Genomic DNA, 19379 nt, shown 5'->3' on the forward strand with positions numbered 1-19379 from the left:
TTCAAGTTCCAACTTCATCTTTTCCAATTCAGTTAAAAATTGCACAATGCCAGATTATAGTCCAACTGACTTATTTGGAAGCACTAGCTTTCGGAGCGCTGCTCCTTCATCAGATCCTGATGAAGTGCTTCCAAATAAACCTGTTGGACTATAACCTGGGGTTGTGTTTTTTTAACTTTGGCCACTCCAGTCCAACATTGGCTTCTCCACATCATGTTTTCCAACTCAAACATTCCTTGCCTTTCTCTGTCTTCTAACTCTAATTGTCTCATTTGCAATTTAAATTTTTCCAGCTCAATTGCACTTGGGTGTTTCTCTGATATACCTAAGTGTTTGACTAACTCCATTACAATTTCAGCTTTCTTGTTATCTCTACTTAAATTCAATTTTAGCCTGTCCAAAGCACCCAGAAAACATTGTGTCACCTCATAATCTGATAAGAGTGTGAAATATGGTATAATCTGACCTCTCGTCCTCCAATCTGTTATAAAGGAGTGGTTAAATGAAATACAATCCTTTCACCGGCTTAATAATTAACAAGTAACAATTCATTTATCTTACTCCAACAGGGGCCAAATTAATAACTAACAAACAGAATAAATCTCTTCTGTTACCTATTCCCTTCCTGAACTAAATTCTATTAAGTACGATGTATCAATAACACAGGTCCCACTTATATAAATCCAATTAATAAGAACAATAAATTGAAACTTAGTCTCTCAAAGTTCACACAGGATACATCCTCCTGAACTTTCTGAATCTTTTTCTGTCGTTTTCCTCTTTCCAAAATTCCTTCTCCGTTGTTTTCTGGTGTCAAGAATGTTTGCGAAACTTACCGTGTATCTTTATAGACAGAAGACACTTTGCTCTCACTCCTTCAGATGGCATTTAGCTCTCCTTTCTGTCCAATTGCCCCTTTTGTTATATACCCCCCCCCCATGATATATCAAATTCTCGTGATATAGTTGGTTTCAGGTTGGCAATTTAATTGTTCCTTAGTCTCCAAGTACCTTTTTAAATTAAACTGCCTGAATGTAAGCAGTTGTCTGGGTAAAACTGCTGCTTGGGCCTGCTAACTGAATGGCATTTTGACACATTATATCAATTCGAGCACCTGTAGCTGCTGCCCACAGACATTAATTTTTAAATCTCTAAGCATGTCAAGCACTTTATCTTAAAGGGATATCACAATGCTTTTCCCCCCATTTTACAATTTTTTACACACCAACTTCGTGACGATATCTGTAGAAATGTTTGCAGTTCAGTTTTATTTTATAGGTAGGTTGCATTCCTATTCCATTCTTCGTTTCTCATCAGTTGCTTGTACCTCCTTTGTTTTTATAAAACTTCACAGTCTCCAGATTTATTTCTGTTTATTACCAATTTATAAGCCTTATTTATATAATCCTTAAATTTTGTCAAACATGGCTAACTAACATTTTTGAGTTTTTGCACCTTGAAGGAATGTATAGTTGCTAAAAGCCATGTGATTGCTCTTTTTTTAAAAAGCCCATTATCGATGTACAACCTGCCTTTTCATGTATTTTCCCAATCCAGTTTAGCTAGTTTGTGCCTTATGCTGTCATAGCTATGAACAAGGGTAAGTCAGGATCTTGTGGGATGGTACTAAATTGGGAAGGGCAAATTAGGTCAGTATTATGCAGGAACTAGAGTGTGTTTATTGGGAGGAACAATTATCGGTAAAGTCAGTGTTTGATAAGTGGGAACTGTTTAAAGACCTGCTGGTCAGAGTTCAAGACTGGAAAGTTCAATTAAGGAGGAAGGACAAGGATGGCACAGTAAGGGACCCTTGGAGGTTTTGAATTTAGTCAACAGGGAAAAAAGAAACACATGCAAGAGTTAGGAAGCTAAAATTGGACAGGGTCCGTGAGGAATATAAAGAAAGCAGGAAATAACTCAAGCAGGGAATTAGGAGAGCACGAAAGGACTATGAAGTGACCTTGGCAAGTAGGATTTAAGAGAATCCCACGGCATTCTATAGATACATTATAAACAAGAGGATAACTAGGGAGAAGGTAAGGGAAGGAACTTGTGCTTGGAGGGTGAGATCCAAAATGAGTGCTTTACATGCATTCACCCAGGAGATGAGTGCGTGATTTATGCAGAGCATACTAATATGCAGGCCGTTTTGAGATCAGGAAAGAAGTGATGTTGGATCTCTTGAAGAGCATTAAGATAGATAAGTGCTCAGGTCCTGATGTTATCTATCCAGGTTATTGAGAGAGGCAAGAAAGGAGATTGCTGAGTAGCTAATTTTGTTCCTCTGTTTAAGAAAGGAAAGAGGGATAATCCAGGAAACTATAAACTAGTGAGTCTCACGTTGGTGGTTGGGAAGTGATTGGAGCAAATTCTTAGATGTAGGATTTATATGCATTTGGAAAAACATGGCCTAATTAGGGACAGTCAGCATGGCATTGTGAAGAGTAGGTCATGTCTTGTTAACTTGATTGTCTTTTCCTCAAAAAAATTCAATGAGTATAGAGTAGTGGATGTTGTTTACCTGAATTTTAGTCAGGCTTTTGACAAGGTCCCTCGTAGTAGCTTTATCCAGAAGTTTACAATGCATTGGACCCACAGTGACTTGGCCATTGGGATTCAGAATTGGCTTGCCAATAGAAGACAGACGGTAATGGCAGAAGGTTATTTTTCAGGCTGGAGGTCCATGATTAGTGGTGTTCCACAGGAACCTCTGCTGTTTGTGATATATATAAATGACTTCGATGGAAACATAGATGGGTGAGTTAATAAGTTTGCAGACGATACAAAGATTGGTGAAGTTATGGATCATGTAGAATATTGTCAAAGGATGCAGTGGGATATAGACCAGCTGCAGGTATGGGTGGAGAAATGGCAGGTGGAGTTTAATCTGGGTAAGTGTGAGGTGCTGCACTTTGGGAGATCAAGTGGTAAGGGAAAGTATACAATTAATGGCAGGTCCCTGAACAACATTGAGGTACAGAAGGATCTTGGGGTTCATAGCTCCCTGAAAGTGGCCACACAAGCGAATAGTGTGGTAAAGAAGTCATATGGCATGCTTGTCTTTCTTGGTCAGGGAATTCAATACAAGAGTCAGGATGTCCTGTTAAAACTTTATAAGACTTTGGTAAGGCCAGACCTAGAGTATTGTATTTCGCTCTGGTCGCCAAATTGCAGGAAGAATGTAGAGAAAAACTCAGGTTGTTTTCTTTTGAGTTGTGGAAGCTGAGGGGAAATATGATAGAAGTTTATAAAATTGAGATCCAAAGATAGGGTTGATAGTCAGAATTTTGTTTTCCAGAGATGAGATGTCTAATACATCTAATACAGAGGAGGCATGCAATTAAGGTGAGAGGGGAGCAGTTCAAAGGAAACGTGAGGGGCAAGTTTTTCTACGAGTGTGGTACGAGTCTGGAAAGCACTGCCTGGGTGGATTGGAGGCAGATACAATGAAGGCATTTAAGGGACTTTTAAATAAGCACATGAATGTGCAAGGAATGGAGGGATTTGGACCATTGGCTGGCAAAAGGGATTTGTTTCATTTGGTGTCATGTCCAGCACAACATCAAGGGCCAAAGGTCCCATTCCTGTGCCATACAGTTCCATGTTCATAATTTCAAAACACCCTTGCTTCAGATTGAATTCCCTCACTTTCAAGAAAAGTGTAAAATTCTGTCATGTTATGTCTCCAGTTCGTAAAGGTTCATTTTCAACAACATTGTTAATTAGCCCTTTTCATTACATCATACTGGATCTAAAGTAGCTTGCCCTCTAGTTGGCTCCTCAATGTGTTGCTGCGTAATATTTGAGGAACTCATCCTCCACAGCTTTGGATTTACCCAGTCTACAAGCAGGTTGAATTCACCCATGATAACTATTTGCCCATGGTACTTGCTTCTCTCATCTCCTTATTAATGCCCTTACACTGCCGCTACAGTTTGGTGACCAAATCAATGTCTGAAGCAATGAAAATAGAAAATGCTGGGGAGACTCAGCAGGTTTGACAGCATCTGTGGAGAGAGAAACAAAGTTAATGTCTGAGTTTGATATGACTTCTTTCGTGGTCCTTGCTGTTTTTAGCTCCACCAAAACAGATTCCAGAAATTGTTCTTCCAAACTGAGATCCTGTCACTGATGCATTGATCCCATCTCATTTATTCGGTGCAATTCCTTCTTTTCCTTCTTGTCTATCATACCTAAGCATTGAAAATCCATAAGCATTCAGTTCCTAATTGTGGTCACCAGATAGCCATGTCTCTGTAATGGCAATTATATCATAACCATTTGTCTCTACTTGTGCCTTTAAATCAACTCTTATTGAGATGCTGCGTGCATTCCAGTAGAGAATCCTTAACTTTATCTTCTGCATTCTGCATTTGAGACATGCTGGATGCTCAACTTTGTTTCCCCTGTCTTCTAGTTCCTTTAGGTTTTCTCCTTCCATTTGGGTTACCTGTCAAGTTCCTATCCCTTTAACAAGGGCTTCTGTCCGAAACGTCGATTCTCCTGCTCCTCGGATGCTGCCTGGCCTGCTGTTTTTTTTTCCAGCACCACATTTTTCAACTATCCCCTTTAACACGTTAGCTTAAATCCACTCCAATACCACTAGCAAATCTTCCTGTGAGGATATCAGCCCCAGTCCTGTTAGGAATGTAACCTGTTCACTTGTGCAGGTCCACCAGCCCCATAATTGATCCCAATTTTTCAGAAATCTGACCTTCCCTTCTACACCAGTTATCCAATCAAACATTTAACCAATTGATCCTCTTGTTCTTATGCTCACTAGCATGCGGTACCGGGACTAATCTTAACACCACTGCTCCAGGGGTCCTGCATTTGAATTTTCTCCTTAACTCCCCAAAATCTACTTCCAGCACTTCATCCCTTTTCCTACCAATGTCCGTGTTATCACTATGAAAGATGACTTCTGCCAGATTCTACTACCCTAGAAGGGAGTTCTGAAGCCATTCTGTAATGTCATTGACCCTAGCAGCAGGGGGGCAGCACGCCCATCCTGAAGTTGCGTTTAATGCAGCAGAAAATACCTGATTGTGGAATCCCCTATCAAAGATGCCTTTCCGGTTTTTTTCTCCCCTTCTGTACACCAAGATGCCTTTGGTGACATGGATTTGTCTTTGGTGCACTCACTTGAGGAAGCATGCCTTCACTAATTTCCAAAGGAGAATACTGATTAGCAAGCACAGTAGACATTTTTGGATTGCATGGTAGTCCCCATTCCCTTTCTGCTAGTATGCTTATTAATTGTGACATGACCACATCTTGCTATCTACATGGTTTCTCTTCCTTGTGAATGCCCAGTAGAGAGTCTAGCTACTGTATAAATTCCAAAACACAGTTCAAACCTGTGTAGCCAGTGACAATGTTTGGGGACATATTTATTTCTGTACATTGTCGAATGTGCACTCCACTTGGTCGAGGTGATTTGCCATTCTGTAACTCTGAAATTTGTTTGTCACACTTAGAATAAGTATAAACTTACTCTGAAATCTTAACTTCAGTTGCATTTACTTTATTTTCCTTTGATTTTACTTTGTAATTTTATTTTACTTTGGCTTAAGTTTGGAAATGCTCCTTACTGAAATCTAAAAGTCTGCCTCTTTATAAATTATATGTTTCTCGTTTTAAACTATTTAGACTCCGTAACAGTAGCTTCTTAATAACAATAATCTTATGGATTTCTAGTGATAGCTCTCTTGAATCTTTGCCCCACACTGTCTCTTTTGGGTCCATTTGTCTCCCCTCCCAGGACATGAGTGAAAGTCCTAAGCCTTGCCCTCTCTCTTATGCTGCCCAAGTCAACGTATTTCCCATAGGTACCAATGTCTCCCAACCTGGATTGTGAACTTAAATGGGAAGTCCCTTATTGTGAAAAGGTGACACCTTTTTCTAAAAAGTCCCCCATGGGGGGAGAAACATCCTCTCAACCTCTACCAGGTCAACATCCTTCGGAACCTTCTCCACCTCAGTACAATGGCCTCTAATTATTTTAAACTCCAAAGAGGCTTAGCCTTTCCTCATGGAATAAACACTCCGACACAGTAATCTAAACCTGACTATTCTGGCCCTTTCCCACCTGACCTGCCATTATCCACTTCATAAACTAAAACTTACCACGAGCGTTGTCGCTAATGCCTTTACTTACATTGAATCCCTGTCACTTTTCAGTCTACATTGGCTCCCCCTTGAACAATTCCTTAAAATTCTTACCTTTTTTTACTAAATTCCTCGATTGGCCTCACTCCTCCCTAACTGTGCAATCTTCTCCAACTCCATAACACTCAAAAATATCTGTACTCTTGCAATTTAGTCTTTTGCATGTCTTTGCCATAGATAACCTAGCTATCAGCAACTTCAACTTCCCTGTGAAGAGCGCACACAGCCCCTCCCTCAAAGCCCCTGTGTTCCTCTTTTAATGCGCTAATTTAAACCTAACTCTATGATCTCTGTGTTCCAGTCTCTCATATTACTGCTGTTGAAGAACCTTGGGATGTTTTTGTGTAGTGAATGTTTATGGAGGTGGTGGCAACAATTGCCTTCAGTTTCAATGAGTGCTGTTTTTCCCTGCTAGGTATAATTGGCGACCATCAGATACATCGGGTGAAGGAAACAGTGGACTCTAAACATGGGCGTGGCAGGGGAGCTGAGGACAGCCGCTTTTACCCTGTTAACATGGGTCAGTCATTTCAATTGGAACGTAGGTTACTGTTCTAACCTTTCATCTAAGCCCAGAAGGCTCTTAGATTATCAGTAGTTACCAGTTTATGCTTTGGGATCAATCTCAATTCAATGTTAGAACGTTTTCTATCTACCAATTACTTCTGAAATCATGAGTCCTATTCCTTCTGGAGAACACTTGTTGAAAGTACTGGCTCTCTCTCGTGCACAGTTGCTAAAAGTGCTGTCTCTCACTGGGAGTGGGGATCAGCTCTATCAGTACTGACTGTGGTTAGTATACTCCTGTCATATCCATTACTGGACCACTGTAATAAAACAGACCTGTTCAATAGTCTGGTGTTACATAACCCAGTCAACAGTACTCACTTGTGTCGCAGCAGTCTTACCAGATCATAGACAGCTCTCTAATAAGAGAGCGATGACTAATGTAAATTAACCTGAGGCCCACCATAGCTCAAGCAAGGGGAGACATTGAGTCCTTCATGGTAACATCAGCCAGTGATGGGATTTGAACCCACACTGTTGGCGTCTCACTGCTTCGCATACCAACTACCCAACCAACTGAGCTAGAATAGAGCAGGCTAAAAGGGCATTTGATCAAGTTATCAAGGTCGAGTTAATGAAAGGAAACTGGGGTTCTCATGATGTGATGGTTGATAACACATTCGCATGTTGAGATTTGGAAGACACCGCATGATGGATCTAGATTTGGTATAAGCCTTTAAAAGAGAATTGAGTAAGTGAAGAAGATAGTGATTTTCAGGAAAGGAGGAATGAGTGGGGCTGATGTTATTGCTTTTCAAAAAAAGCCAACACTGAATCAAAGGGTTGTATGGTCTTCTGTGTGAAATGCTACAGGGTGTTTTCCGGTTGGATATTATGCACCCTTCGCTGAATTTTATGTACTGCATCCTTCTCCACTTGCTGTAATACAAGAGCTGAACAAACCTCTCAGCCTTTTATTGTTGGTAGGGAAGTGCCCAACTGGCTGGCATCACTATGAGGGGACAGCGAGCTGTTACAGAGTGTATTTAAACAGCGAGAACTATTGGGATGCTGTCCAGATGTGTCAGCAAGTGAATGGATCACTGGCCACCTTCACGACTGATCAGGAGTTACGGTTCATCCTGGCTGAAGAGTGGGACCTGGAGGAGCGGCCAGTGAGCCGCAAGGACCAGCGCAGGTGAGACTCTGGGCAAAAGAAAGTAGAAAGATTTTTTTTAAAAAACAGTTTTGGGGAGGTGGATAGAGAGAAGAGGAACTTGCAAGGGGTAGGGCGAGGTGGGAGGACAGCGGGCATGGAGAGCAGACGTGGTGTTGGGAGTGGAGTGGGTTAAAGAAGTGTGATGCAAAGGGCAGCTGCGAGCCAGGGAGCATGGTGGTGAAGAGGAATGGGGCTCAAGTTAGAGGTTGGCAGGATATTATTAGAGTAGAATGAGTAAGAGGCAAAGTGAAAATGAATGGGATGGGACTTCAGGCTGAATGGCATGGGGTTGGTTCCAAACGTTGATGCTCCTATGAGTTACAACAGAGTCGCTGGGTCATCACAACAGAGTGAGGTCCTTTGGCTCAACAAGTTAATATAGGTTATCCATGGGGCGGTCCATTCTGCCTAACCTGTCCCTGTCTATTCTGCTAACCTATCTGTGTCATGATGCAGTTGATTGGTATCAACCTAATTATTTGTCATCCCAAGCTTGGTTTATAAGCATTCTGCATTCTAACATCTAACTTAATGATTCAGAGCAAAAAAAGTACAAAATGCATCTTCTCACTGACCCTTGAGGACCATCACTGTTGACCACGTTCTGCGCTGAAAGTCTATCTTTGCATGCTGTTGTGTGTCCTTAAACCCATATTTTATCCAAGCTATCATTGAGCCTCCCATTCCTTGAACCTTGGTTTATTATTAGTATTAGCATGTGCTATAAATGGAGATAATTAATTAATTATCTGTTTGCTGAATGGTTTATTTTCCAGATTCTGGGTTGGCTATCAATACATGGTAACCAACCGAAGTCACACCTCCCTCCAGGGGCAATGGGAAGTAGCCTACAAGAGCAGTGAGTATGCAGGATGCCAAATTCTTCTTTGTTCATAATATCTTTGTCTGATCTGATACTCCTTATGTGGCAACAAACCCCTCCCTGGTTCTCCCACCCTGCACCCATCCTCTGCATCCTATTTTTGTTTATAAAGGCACATTGTATTTCACTGCTTTTTCCTTCTGTAGGTTCCTCAGAAGTTTTTCTTCCCCCAGAGAAGGTGACATTCTTTGGGATGACTATCTCCGAACAGGAGAACGTGTTATGTGCTCAGCTGCAATGCTCCCACTTGCCCAGCCTACGGCACCGTGGATTGCACAGCTGGTATGCAGAGAACTGCAATGAGAAGTCAGCATTTCTTTGTAAGAGAAGTGAGTACACGCTTGGAAATATCTGCATATCGATAACTGTCGGCTCACCAACTGCTCCCAAAATCCTGAAGATCATGAAACAAATCTAGGGAATATGATTGACAGTATTGTGTTTTGGAAAGGTGCAACTACAAGAAAGGCCACGAGACCACATCTCTCCCTTTTGATTTCAAAGTGCAAATTCAGTTTGTCCTGACTCCCCCTGTAGGCTGAGTCACCTTGATGGTGTTGAGAAAATTTTTATTTTTGTTTCATCTGACGCTGCAGGCTGAGCTAGACTCCAATGCACATCCTGATACTAGTGAAGTACAAGATCAGTGTGGCTCAGTTTCTAGATTGGGGGCAAGGGACTTGTTTATTCTGGGTCAGTGTTGCTAAATCCATCACTGGTGATGTTGATCCGAGGTAAGTGACACATTACCTCACCATTTAATCTAATAGTGTGCAATCAGACTGAATAGAGGGGTGAGCAGTGGGTGCTTGAGGAATCTAAATGTTCTATGACCTCTTTCGAGGATCAGTCTTACTCTGAAGACACTGATCCAGTGCCTTGCCAATGAAGAAGCAAGTGATCAAATAATAGCAGATAGGTTTGTAGTATTGGGGGTTTCATTATCAGAGTCACAGTTAGATTTTCTTGTAAATCCTATGCAGGGAGGTGTTGGTGTCCTGCCTTCTAGGAACATGAGTGAGGATCTGATGTCCCAGTTGAACAATGTGAGAGAACACTTGTGTAGCAATTGTTAGGATTAGCTTTATTGTCACATGTACTTGCATGAGTATAGTGAAAAGTTTACAAGTTGCCACTTAAGACACCATCTTAGGTATAAAGATACCTAAATACAGATTCTTAAGTACAAATTCTTAGGGAAAGCTTAGAAAAATAAAGTAATAAAAAGTCCAGCATTACAGACCTTTGCACAATCTTGAGTACAAAAGTAGAAAATCATAGGAATAAATTAGATAGATAAAGAAGTAAAAAGTTATCTAACAAGTTGGTGGCAGACTAGGACTCCACAGCCGGAGCTCATCTGCTCCATAGGCTTTTTTTTCTCTTTTTGTGTTTTGTTTCTCCCTCTTCCTTCTTACCTCACATGCCTTGAGTGAAGTCATTGTGGACTCCCGGCCACAGCACAGACTCCAATACAATTGTTAGGATTAGATGTGATGTCTGGCATGGAGATTCTCAAATAAGCAAGGAGGAAGCAACATTGGGTGTGGGAAGACAGGAAGAATATGATGAGTTCACAGAAAGACATTTTATGAAAGAGCAAACAAGGGAAGTTAAACACCCTAGATTTGACTTAAAAAGAGGCCAGCCAAACCTCCAAAGGTGTTGAATCAGAAAGACAGGAGAGACTTTCATACAGTAATCAGAATGTGACCATATTTAACACTGCAAGGATCGGACAGCTTGCTCAAGTTTAAACAAAATTACTAAATTTTGAGAGAGAGAACTTGAAGCATTTGAAGTTGGTGACTGGAAGTATGATTTGTTTTGACAGTGTGCAGGGCCATTGTGTCTACTTGATGTGCAACACAAAATGGAAATTGCATCAAAGTAAATAGTGTTTTTTGCGCATGTTATTTTGAGCGTGATCAGTTTTTAATCTAATTCATGGCTTTTTAAATCATCCTTCGGCCTTTCCTTGTTTTAGCGCTTAGATCAGCTCCCGCAATCTCTGTATTGTGACTGTGTAATTGCCTGAGAAGACTGGGTTGACTGCTGGGAACTCGATATCCAGCTAATTGAAGTTGTGGGATCGTGGAATTCTCCAAACATCTTGCACAGCTCTCACAGCTTTCATGGATGAGAGGAACATGGAGTTCTGCTGAATAAAGAGATTTAACTGACACGGTTACAACCTCGTTTTCAGTAACTTGCATCTCACTAATGTCTGTCTTCTAGGTCAAACCTGTGTGGATATAAAAGACAACGTGGTGGACGAGGGCAAGTATTTCACTCCAAAGGGGAATGATCCATGTTTGAGCTGCACCTGCCATAATGGCGAACCAGAAATGTGTGTGGCAGCTCTATGTGAGCGGCCTCAGGGCTGTAAACACTACGAGAAGGACCCGAAGGAATGCTGCAAGTTCACCTGCCTGGACCCAGGTAAAGCAGGTCAGGGGCAACACTTTCCTGTCCCGCGCTCCATTGTTCAAACGCGTAGACGTGATGGGTGAGTGAATGCAGGTCCTCGAGTGCAGCAGGGAAACACTGACTGGGGTTAAGAGCCTGAAGATTGGTGGACAGGAAGGAGACAGTGAGGTGAGCAACTACACATTCTTTGAGCTTTGAAGTGGTACGAATCCCCAGGTGGGGTTTGCCATGTGCCAGAATCTTATTTATAAACTGGAAGAAGCAGATATGTTCAGTGGAGGTGGGAGAATGTCCTTTCAAAACAGATATCAAAGATCTTGCGTATGAAAAGGAAATGGCCTGCAATGTATTAACTGTAGCTCCTTTTGAGTTTTTGGCTTTAGTCATGAAATTGCAGCAATTTGTTACACATAAGACACCGAGGTGGGTAGAAAGTCAGTTGTGCTTCAAACACCATTAATAAGACAGATGATCTAGTCATTATCACATTGCTGTTCTTGGGATCTTGCTTTGTGCAGATTAAATACGAGGTTTTCCAACATTATGCCAGTGGTGACAGCTTGCAAATGTTTGACTGTGGAAAGTATTTGGAAGTCTTAAAATCAGGGAAGGTGTTGTATAAATGCAAGGTTCTGTTTGAATCCAAGCACACTCATAATCTAAGTGTTATGGTCATTCCTTCCCAGCTCCAATCACATTGCAGGTGGCACTTCAGCCTATGTTTTCCTGTTCTGTATTGTGGAATGAGAATTCCAAACCAAGGCATTGCTGGATCAGGTACCATTGTAGGTCAGTGAGTTACAAGGGTTGATGGGTGAAGGGGTCTCGATGCAAGGCAAGTCATGTTCAGCAGAGTTTTGGATGATCTCCACTCCCTGCAGGTCTCCTGCTCTTGTCCTTTTCGATGGTAGATGTTATGAGTTTGATAAGTGTTGACAATGGAACCTTAATCAGTTACATTGGTGCATCTTGGTATTGTTATAAAGCGGAGGTTGACACCCTCTGAGAACGAAAACTGAAACTCCCAAAGAGCGCCTAATCCTATAATCTGTAAAAGAGTGTGAAACCTGCTTTTCAGCAACTTCTAATGATTAACAAAATAAACCCTTGATACTCACTCTAAACTCAACAAGTAACAATTTATTTATCTAACTCTTAACAGTGAACAATTCAACTAAACTATTGATAAACAATAAATCCCTTGTAACTATAAACTATTCCTGAATAAAGCAAGATTTTAATGGTGTGCTATTCCAAGAAATATACATCATACTCACATGGAAAAAAATAGAATTTAGTCTCTCGAAATTACGGCCAGATTATGTGTCTTCTGGAATATTCTGTGCCTTCTCAATCGATTCTTGTATCAGGAATGCCTTCTCTGTCATTGGTACCATTGTTATTTAGATAGTGCTTTCTGTAGTACATAAATGAGATTGTGAGAGTCAGCAATTCTCTCTCGAGCTGAGGGCTGTTAGCTCTGGCAGATGGGCACTTTGCTTTGGGGTCATTGTCCAAGTGTCCCTTTCTTTCATACCCTTGATGACATATCAATATTTCCTAGAATATGATTGGCCCTACATTGTCAAAACTATTAGATTTAAATTTAATAGGCTCTTGGTATCTAAGTACCTGGTTCAAATTGATTGGCTCAATTTTAAAGGTTGTTATTTGGTTAAAAACTGCTGCTTGACCTGTTAAGTGTATGGCCTTTAGATGCAAATGTTTCAACTTGGGTGCTCTCTGTGTACTTGCACACTTTTAAGATGCTGTTCACAGACATCCATTTTAAATCTCCAAACACAGAAAAAGTGCATGATCTTTTAAAGGGACATGTAATGCTTTCCTCTGTAGTATTTTAGAATTTTGTGTTTGTAAAATTGTAACTTCCAACTTCCAACCTCCAATCTGCAATCACTCTGTCCAACTTTGCAACAGTACACACTGTTGTTATTCATCAAACTTCTTGAATATTAATATTCTTAAGAGCTGCATTCATCTGGGCAAGTGAGGAGGATTCCATCACTCACCTTGAATTGTTGCTTAGTAGATGGGTAGACAGAAGCTGAGGTAGTCACTGCAGAATTCCTCACCTCTGACCTACTCTTGTAGCTACAGTATTTATATGCTGGTTTAGTTCTGTTTCTGGTCAATGGTTTCCTGAAGGCTTTTAACAATAGTGATTCAGCAGCAGTAATGCAGAGGCAGTAAATGTCAAGGGCAGTGGTTATATTCTCACTTGCTGGAGATGGCTGTTGTCTAGCATTTGTGCAGCGTGGATGTTTCTTGCCACTTATCAGCTCAAGCCTGAGACAGAACCTTGTCCAGGTTTTGTGGCTTATAAACCCAAACTGTATCTAAGGAGTTGAAAATGGTAAAGAACATTGTGCAGTTATCAGCAAATATCTGCACTTTTCACCTTATGATAGAGAGAAGGTAATTGAAGCAGCTAAAGATGTTTGGGCCTAGGACGCTACCCTGAGGACATCCAGTGTTTCTATGAGATTGATATGATTCATCTCCAACAATTACAATCATCTTCCTGTATGACTCCAACCAATGGAGAGGTTCCCTTCAATTCCATATTTGTTAGGGATTCATGATGCCATAGTCTGTAAAAATGCGGTTATGGTAAAGTTGGTCACTTTCACCACCTCTGGAGTTAAGCTAATTTTTTTTTACACGAGGTCAGGAGCCAAATGACCCTGGAGGAAACCAGAGCCTCCGAGAGCATGCATCCATCACTTTGCTAATAGTTTAGAGTAGACTGATAAGGTGTAATTAGCTGGGTTGGATTTGTTTGTGGACCTTTGGAACTTTCCACATTGTCAGGTAGATGTCAGTTTCATAGCTGTACTAGAACAGCTTGGCTGAGGTACAGCCAGATCTGCAGCACAAGTCTTCAGTACTGTTACTGAAATGTTGTCCGGGCTTTTCACCTTTACAGTATCCAATCCCACCTGCTGTTGCTTGATACAATGAGGAGTAAATTGAAATGGCTGAACGCTGATATTTGTGATGCTGTGGACCTCAGGAGGAGGCTGAGACGGATCATTCACTCAATATTTCTGGTTTAGATTGAATGCTTAAGCCTTGTCATTTGCACTGATGTCCTTGACTTTCCTAATATCAATGATGGAGATATTTGTAGAATGTCCGCCTCCTATTATTTCTTTAATTGTCTGCCACTGTTGTGACAGGACTGCAGAGCTTTGAACTGATCTGCTGTGCAGAGTCTCTTAGTCCAGGTCTATCACATGTAGCATCTGCAGCTTAGCATGCAAGTCGTCTTGTGTTGTAGCTTCATCAGGTTGGTGTCTCATTTTTAGCTATGCCTGGTAATGCTTCTGACATGCATCCTTTAATCTGCATTCAGACAAGATCTGTTGCGGCTGTGCTAGACATTGGTGAGGCCATTTATGGGATACTGCGTACAATTCTGGTGACCCTTTTATAAGAAGGATGTTGTTAAATTTAAGGTGCAGGAAAGATTTACAACAATGTTGGCTGGACTAGAGGGATTGAGTTGTAGGGAGAGGCTGAATAGACTGGGGATCTTTTTCCCTGGAGCATCTGAGGCTGAGGGGTGACCTAAAAGAGGATTATAAAATTGAGGGGCATGGAAAGGGTGAGTAGCCAGTGTCTTTTTTCCTAGGGTGGGGTTGTCCAAAACCAGAGGGCATAGGTTTAAGGTGAGAGGGGCAAGATTCAATAAGGACCTGAGAGGTAACTTCTTCACACAGAGGGTAGTGCATGTGTTGAACGATCTACCAGAGGAAGTGGTGGAGGCGGGTACAATTACAACATTTAAAAGGCATGTGGATGGGTATATGAGTAGGAGGCTTTAGAGGGAAATGACCTAAATGCTGGCAAATGGGACTAGGTCACATTTGGATATTTGGTCACCTTGGGACATATTGGACTGAAGGGCCTGTTTCTGTGCTCTATGGCTATGATCTCCCAGCTTGATGGAAATAATAGAGTGGGTAATATATAAGGCTATGAGGTTACAGATTATGATTGAATGTAATTATGCAGCTGATCATCCTCCAGTGTCTCGTGGATACTCAGATTTGAGTTAATAAATTTGTTTTACACAGTGGGACAGCCATATGTTACCATACAGGATAGTCTCGTTTTAAAGTCGGGCATTTGTCTTCACAAGGCTTCTGCAGTGGCTGTGTCACAGATGCTGGCAACTTAAGATCCTTACTTACCTTTGGATCATAAGCAAATTTAGCAACAATGCATTTGTCTCTTCATGCAGTTGTGAAGTCAAAAGCATGTATGTTCACTTTAAAATAGTGTGTTTTCTGAATATTGCAGTAAACTTTAAAGTGCAGGCTGAGCTGCCTGAGTGGAAAGGCTGGGAGATGGGCTGTTCCAAAATAGGAGAAAGTGAGGACTGCGGATGCTGGAGATCAGAGCTGAAAAATGTGTTGCTGGAAAAGCGCAGCAGGTCAGGCAGCATCCAAGGAGCAGGAGAATCGACAAAGAAGGGCTTATGCCCGAAACGTCGATTCTCCTGCTCCTTGAATGCTCGCTGACCTGCTGCGCTTTTCCAGCAACACATTTTTCTGTTCGAAAATAGATACGTGTAGCAATTGGCTGTTAAATGGATACCTGAGTTTTGGTTGCTGTTTAGACAAGAATTCAAATTTAACCAATTAGTTTAAAATATGCCCCGGATACCAGAAGCCAGTGGCATTTGCTTCTGGAAACCAATCCAATTATAAGAATTTAATGTGTCACAGGGAGTATATAAACCCAGGATTTTGAAAATTAGAGGGAGAGCAACTGCCACTGAATAGAGCAACTCTTTAAAAAAAAGTCTTTCTCTTAAAGAAATTAGAAGGTACTCTCTACCAAAAGTTCCTTTTCATGGAAAACATACTTGTAGTAAATAAAAAGGTGACCACCGAGGGAGATCAGCAGTGGGGTGGAGGGGGGGTTGTGGAGGTGATTGAAGACTGCAGAGAAGGCAAAGACTATGTGGTCTTGAAATTAAGTTAATGTAATGTTTAATAAATGTGTTATTGGAACAGCACTTTTTTATAGAGTTGGAGTCAGATATTTAAATAGTTAAGATAAAGGGGGGGGCTCTAATTTGCTAAAAGTTATTGTTTAGTGTTCACTATTAAGAGTTAGGAAAATAAACTTATTTTTTTCATTAAGTAGTGAAAATTTGGATTTCTCTGTCAATTACATTTTAGCAGATTGCGAGGTGAGGTTTTAATTAACTGAGGGATTTTATCTCCACATCATAACAATGCAAGTTATTGCTATGAATTAAAGTAGTTGAGATTTTAGCACTGACCTCAATTAGTGACAGCTCACCTGAGTGTGTCATTGATCCCTACTCTCTGCTTTCTGTTAGCTACCCAATCTTCTGTCAAAGCTACCCAAGCTGCTCCCTACACTGGAGCCTTTCTTGTGTAGTAATTTTTGATAGAGTACCGAAACAAAAGGCTTGTAGAAATCAAAGTACACCATGTTCACAGATTCACTTTTCTCCATGTTGTTACATCTAATTCTTATGGATGTTGTCTTTCTTACTGTGTCACCAAGCATTCCTTCAGGCAATGTTAACACAACTGTGCAATCTTGAGTATTGCTGAAAAAAGATATGTATTGTCAAACTTCTCATCTTGTATTTTGCAATATTATAAGTTCAAGGGCTTTTTAAATTTACTCGGGTAATATAGGTATCGCTGGCTTTTATTTATATTGGACATTTATCCTGCATGGGAGGAGAGTGCTCTGGTTCTTGATTGTTCCATTGGGAACAGTCTGTCTTTATCTACTGTAGATCTGAATCACTGGTAGATCTGAATAGCCACAGCAAATCTCTTAAACTCTACTTTTCCAAGGAGGGTGGCCACAGCTTTTCAAAGCTATGTTCCAGAAGAAACATTTTCAGGAAGTTTTTCTCCGCTCCTTAAAACCTTCCTAAAAGTCGCCGCAAGAACTGGACTCTGCTACAGATTGGGCTGAACTGTGAATTTGTCGGAACTTCTGTACTTCTTATGCACTTTTATATAAAAAGCTCAGAACTCTATTTGATTTGTTTTGTTAACCACTTTTCAACCTGTCTACCAGCTTCAGTGATTTGTGCATGTGTGCCCCAAATTTCTTTGTTCTGCTTTCCCTTTAGAAGTTGGATTTTATTTTGATCAAAATGAATCAGTTTACATTTCTAAATCAATCTTTATCTGCCACATCTCTGCCTGTCTGTGTCCTCTTGACATTTATCACCAGTCTCCCTACAGTTTGCAATACTGCCACGTTTTATGCCATTTTCTAATCTTGAAATTGTGTTTTATATTCCCAAGACTAGGTCATTAATATAGATCAGGAAGAGTAGGGCTAGCCTTTGTGAATCTTACTGTATTCCTCCTTCCAGTCTAAAGAACCCTTGAATCACTAAAACCAAGTTGGGGGATCAGTGATGGTAGAGAATGTGGTTCTGGAAAAGCACAGCAGATCAGGCAGCATCTGTGGAGCAGGAGAATCAATGTTTTAGGCATAAGCCCTTCATCTGGAAGGGCTGAACTTTCATCAGGGGATCAACCATGGTTCAATGAAGAGTGCCGAAGAGCATGTCAGGAGCAACACCATGTGTACTTAAAAATTAGGTGTCAACTTGGTGAAGTGACCAAACAGGAGTATTTGCATGCCACATGGCATAAGCAGCAAGTGATAGACAGAGTCAAATGACCAATGGATCCAGTCTAACCTCCAAAGTCCTGCCATATCCAGTTGTGAATGGAAGTGGACAATTAACTCACTGGTGAAGGCTCCGTAAATATCTTCAGCCACAAGTGTTGAGTGGATGATTCATCTTGATCTCCTTCAGTGTTCCCCGGCATTACAAATACCAGTTTATAGCTAATTCAATTCACTCCACTTGATCTCAAGAAATAGTTGGAAGAACAGGATATTGCAGACAATGGCCTCTGATAACATTCTTGCAATAGTACTGATGACGTGTTCCAGAATTTGCTGCTACTCTAGCCAAGCTCTTCCAGTACAGTTACAACATTGGCATCTACCTGGCAATGTAGAAAATTGCCCAAATATATCCTCTACAGAAAATGCAGGAACAAATCTAACCCAGCCAGTTACTGCTATCAACCTACTCTTGATCATCAGTAATGTGATGGAAAGTGTCTTTAGCAGTGCTATCAAGCAGCACCTGCTCAGTGATGGCGAGTTTTGAGAAGATTTGAAGCTCAGGTTGAGGTTCTGGATGTAGGTTTGCTTGCTGAGCTGGAAGGTTTGGTTTCAGACGTTTTGTCACCATACTAGGTGACATCATCAGTGAGCCTCCAGATGAAGCCTGCTTTTTATTTATGCGTTTAGGTTTCCTTGGGTTTGTGACATAATTTCCTGTGGTGATGTCTTTTCCTGTTTTTTTTCTGAGGTGGTGGTAAATGGAATCCAAGTCAATGTGCTCTTTGATAGAGTTGCGGTTGGAATGCCATGCTCTGGGAATTCTCGCGCATCTATCTGGCTTGTCCTAGGATAGATGTGTTGTCCTAGTCGAAGTAGTGTCCTTCCTCATCTGTATGTAAGGATACTAGTGAGAGTGGGTCATGTCTTTTAGTGGCTGGTTGGTGTTCATGTATCCTGGTGGCTAGGTTTCTGCCTGTTTGTCCGATGTAGTGTTTGTTACAGTTCTTGCAAGGTATTTTGTAAATGACATTAGTTTTGTTTATTGTCTATATAGGGTCCTTCAAGTTCATTATCTGCTTTGTGGGTTACCATGATGTCAAGAGGTCTGAGTAGTCTGGCAGTCATTTCCGAGATGTCTTTGATGTAGGAGAGAGTGGCTAGGGTTTCTGGTCGTGTTTTAACTGCTTGTTTGGGTTTGTTGCTGAGAAATCGGCGGACTGTGTTGATGAATATCCATTCTTTTTGAATACACTTTATAGGTGATATTTCTCTGCTCTTCATAGTTCCTTTGTTCTGCAGTGTGTGGTAACTCGTTGAAATAATGTTCTAATGCAGATTCGTTTGTTGATGTTGGGATGATTGCTTCCTGGGATGAATTTTGTTGGAGGTCAGTCATCTCAGCTCCAGGACATCGCTCAAGAGCTCCTTAGGATAGTGTCATAGGCCTAACTGTCTTCAGCTGCTTCATCAATGACCTTCCCTCCATCATAAGTT

General features: G+C 41.1%; 1 protein-coding gene across 2 annotated transcripts in view; it reads left to right on the plus strand.

Annotated features, from left to right (window-relative positions):
- The window catches only part of dgcr2 (DiGeorge syndrome critical region gene 2), an 88356-nt gene that overhangs the window by 45726 nt on the left and 23251 nt on the right, over positions 1–19379 (plus strand). Inside the window, exons 4-8 of one of the 2 annotated variants that reach the window (XM_072587031.1) lie at positions 6587–6712; positions 7666–7876; positions 8674–8756; positions 8927–9109; positions 11019–11222. In XM_072587031.1, coding sequence (XP_072443132.1) covers positions 6587–6712; positions 7666–7876; positions 8674–8756; positions 8927–9109; positions 11019–11222 — 807 coding nt within the window. The remainder of the gene's footprint in view (positions 1–6586; positions 6713–7665; positions 7877–8673; positions 8757–8926; positions 9110–11018; positions 11223–19379) is intronic. The other variant, XM_072587032.1, reaches the window with a different exon arrangement.

The sequence above is a fragment of the Chiloscyllium punctatum genome, chromosome 17 (assembly GCF_047496795.1).
Source record: "Chiloscyllium punctatum isolate Juve2018m chromosome 17, sChiPun1.3, whole genome shotgun sequence".
Taxonomy (NCBI): domain Eukaryota; kingdom Metazoa; phylum Chordata; class Chondrichthyes; order Orectolobiformes; family Hemiscylliidae; genus Chiloscyllium; species Chiloscyllium punctatum.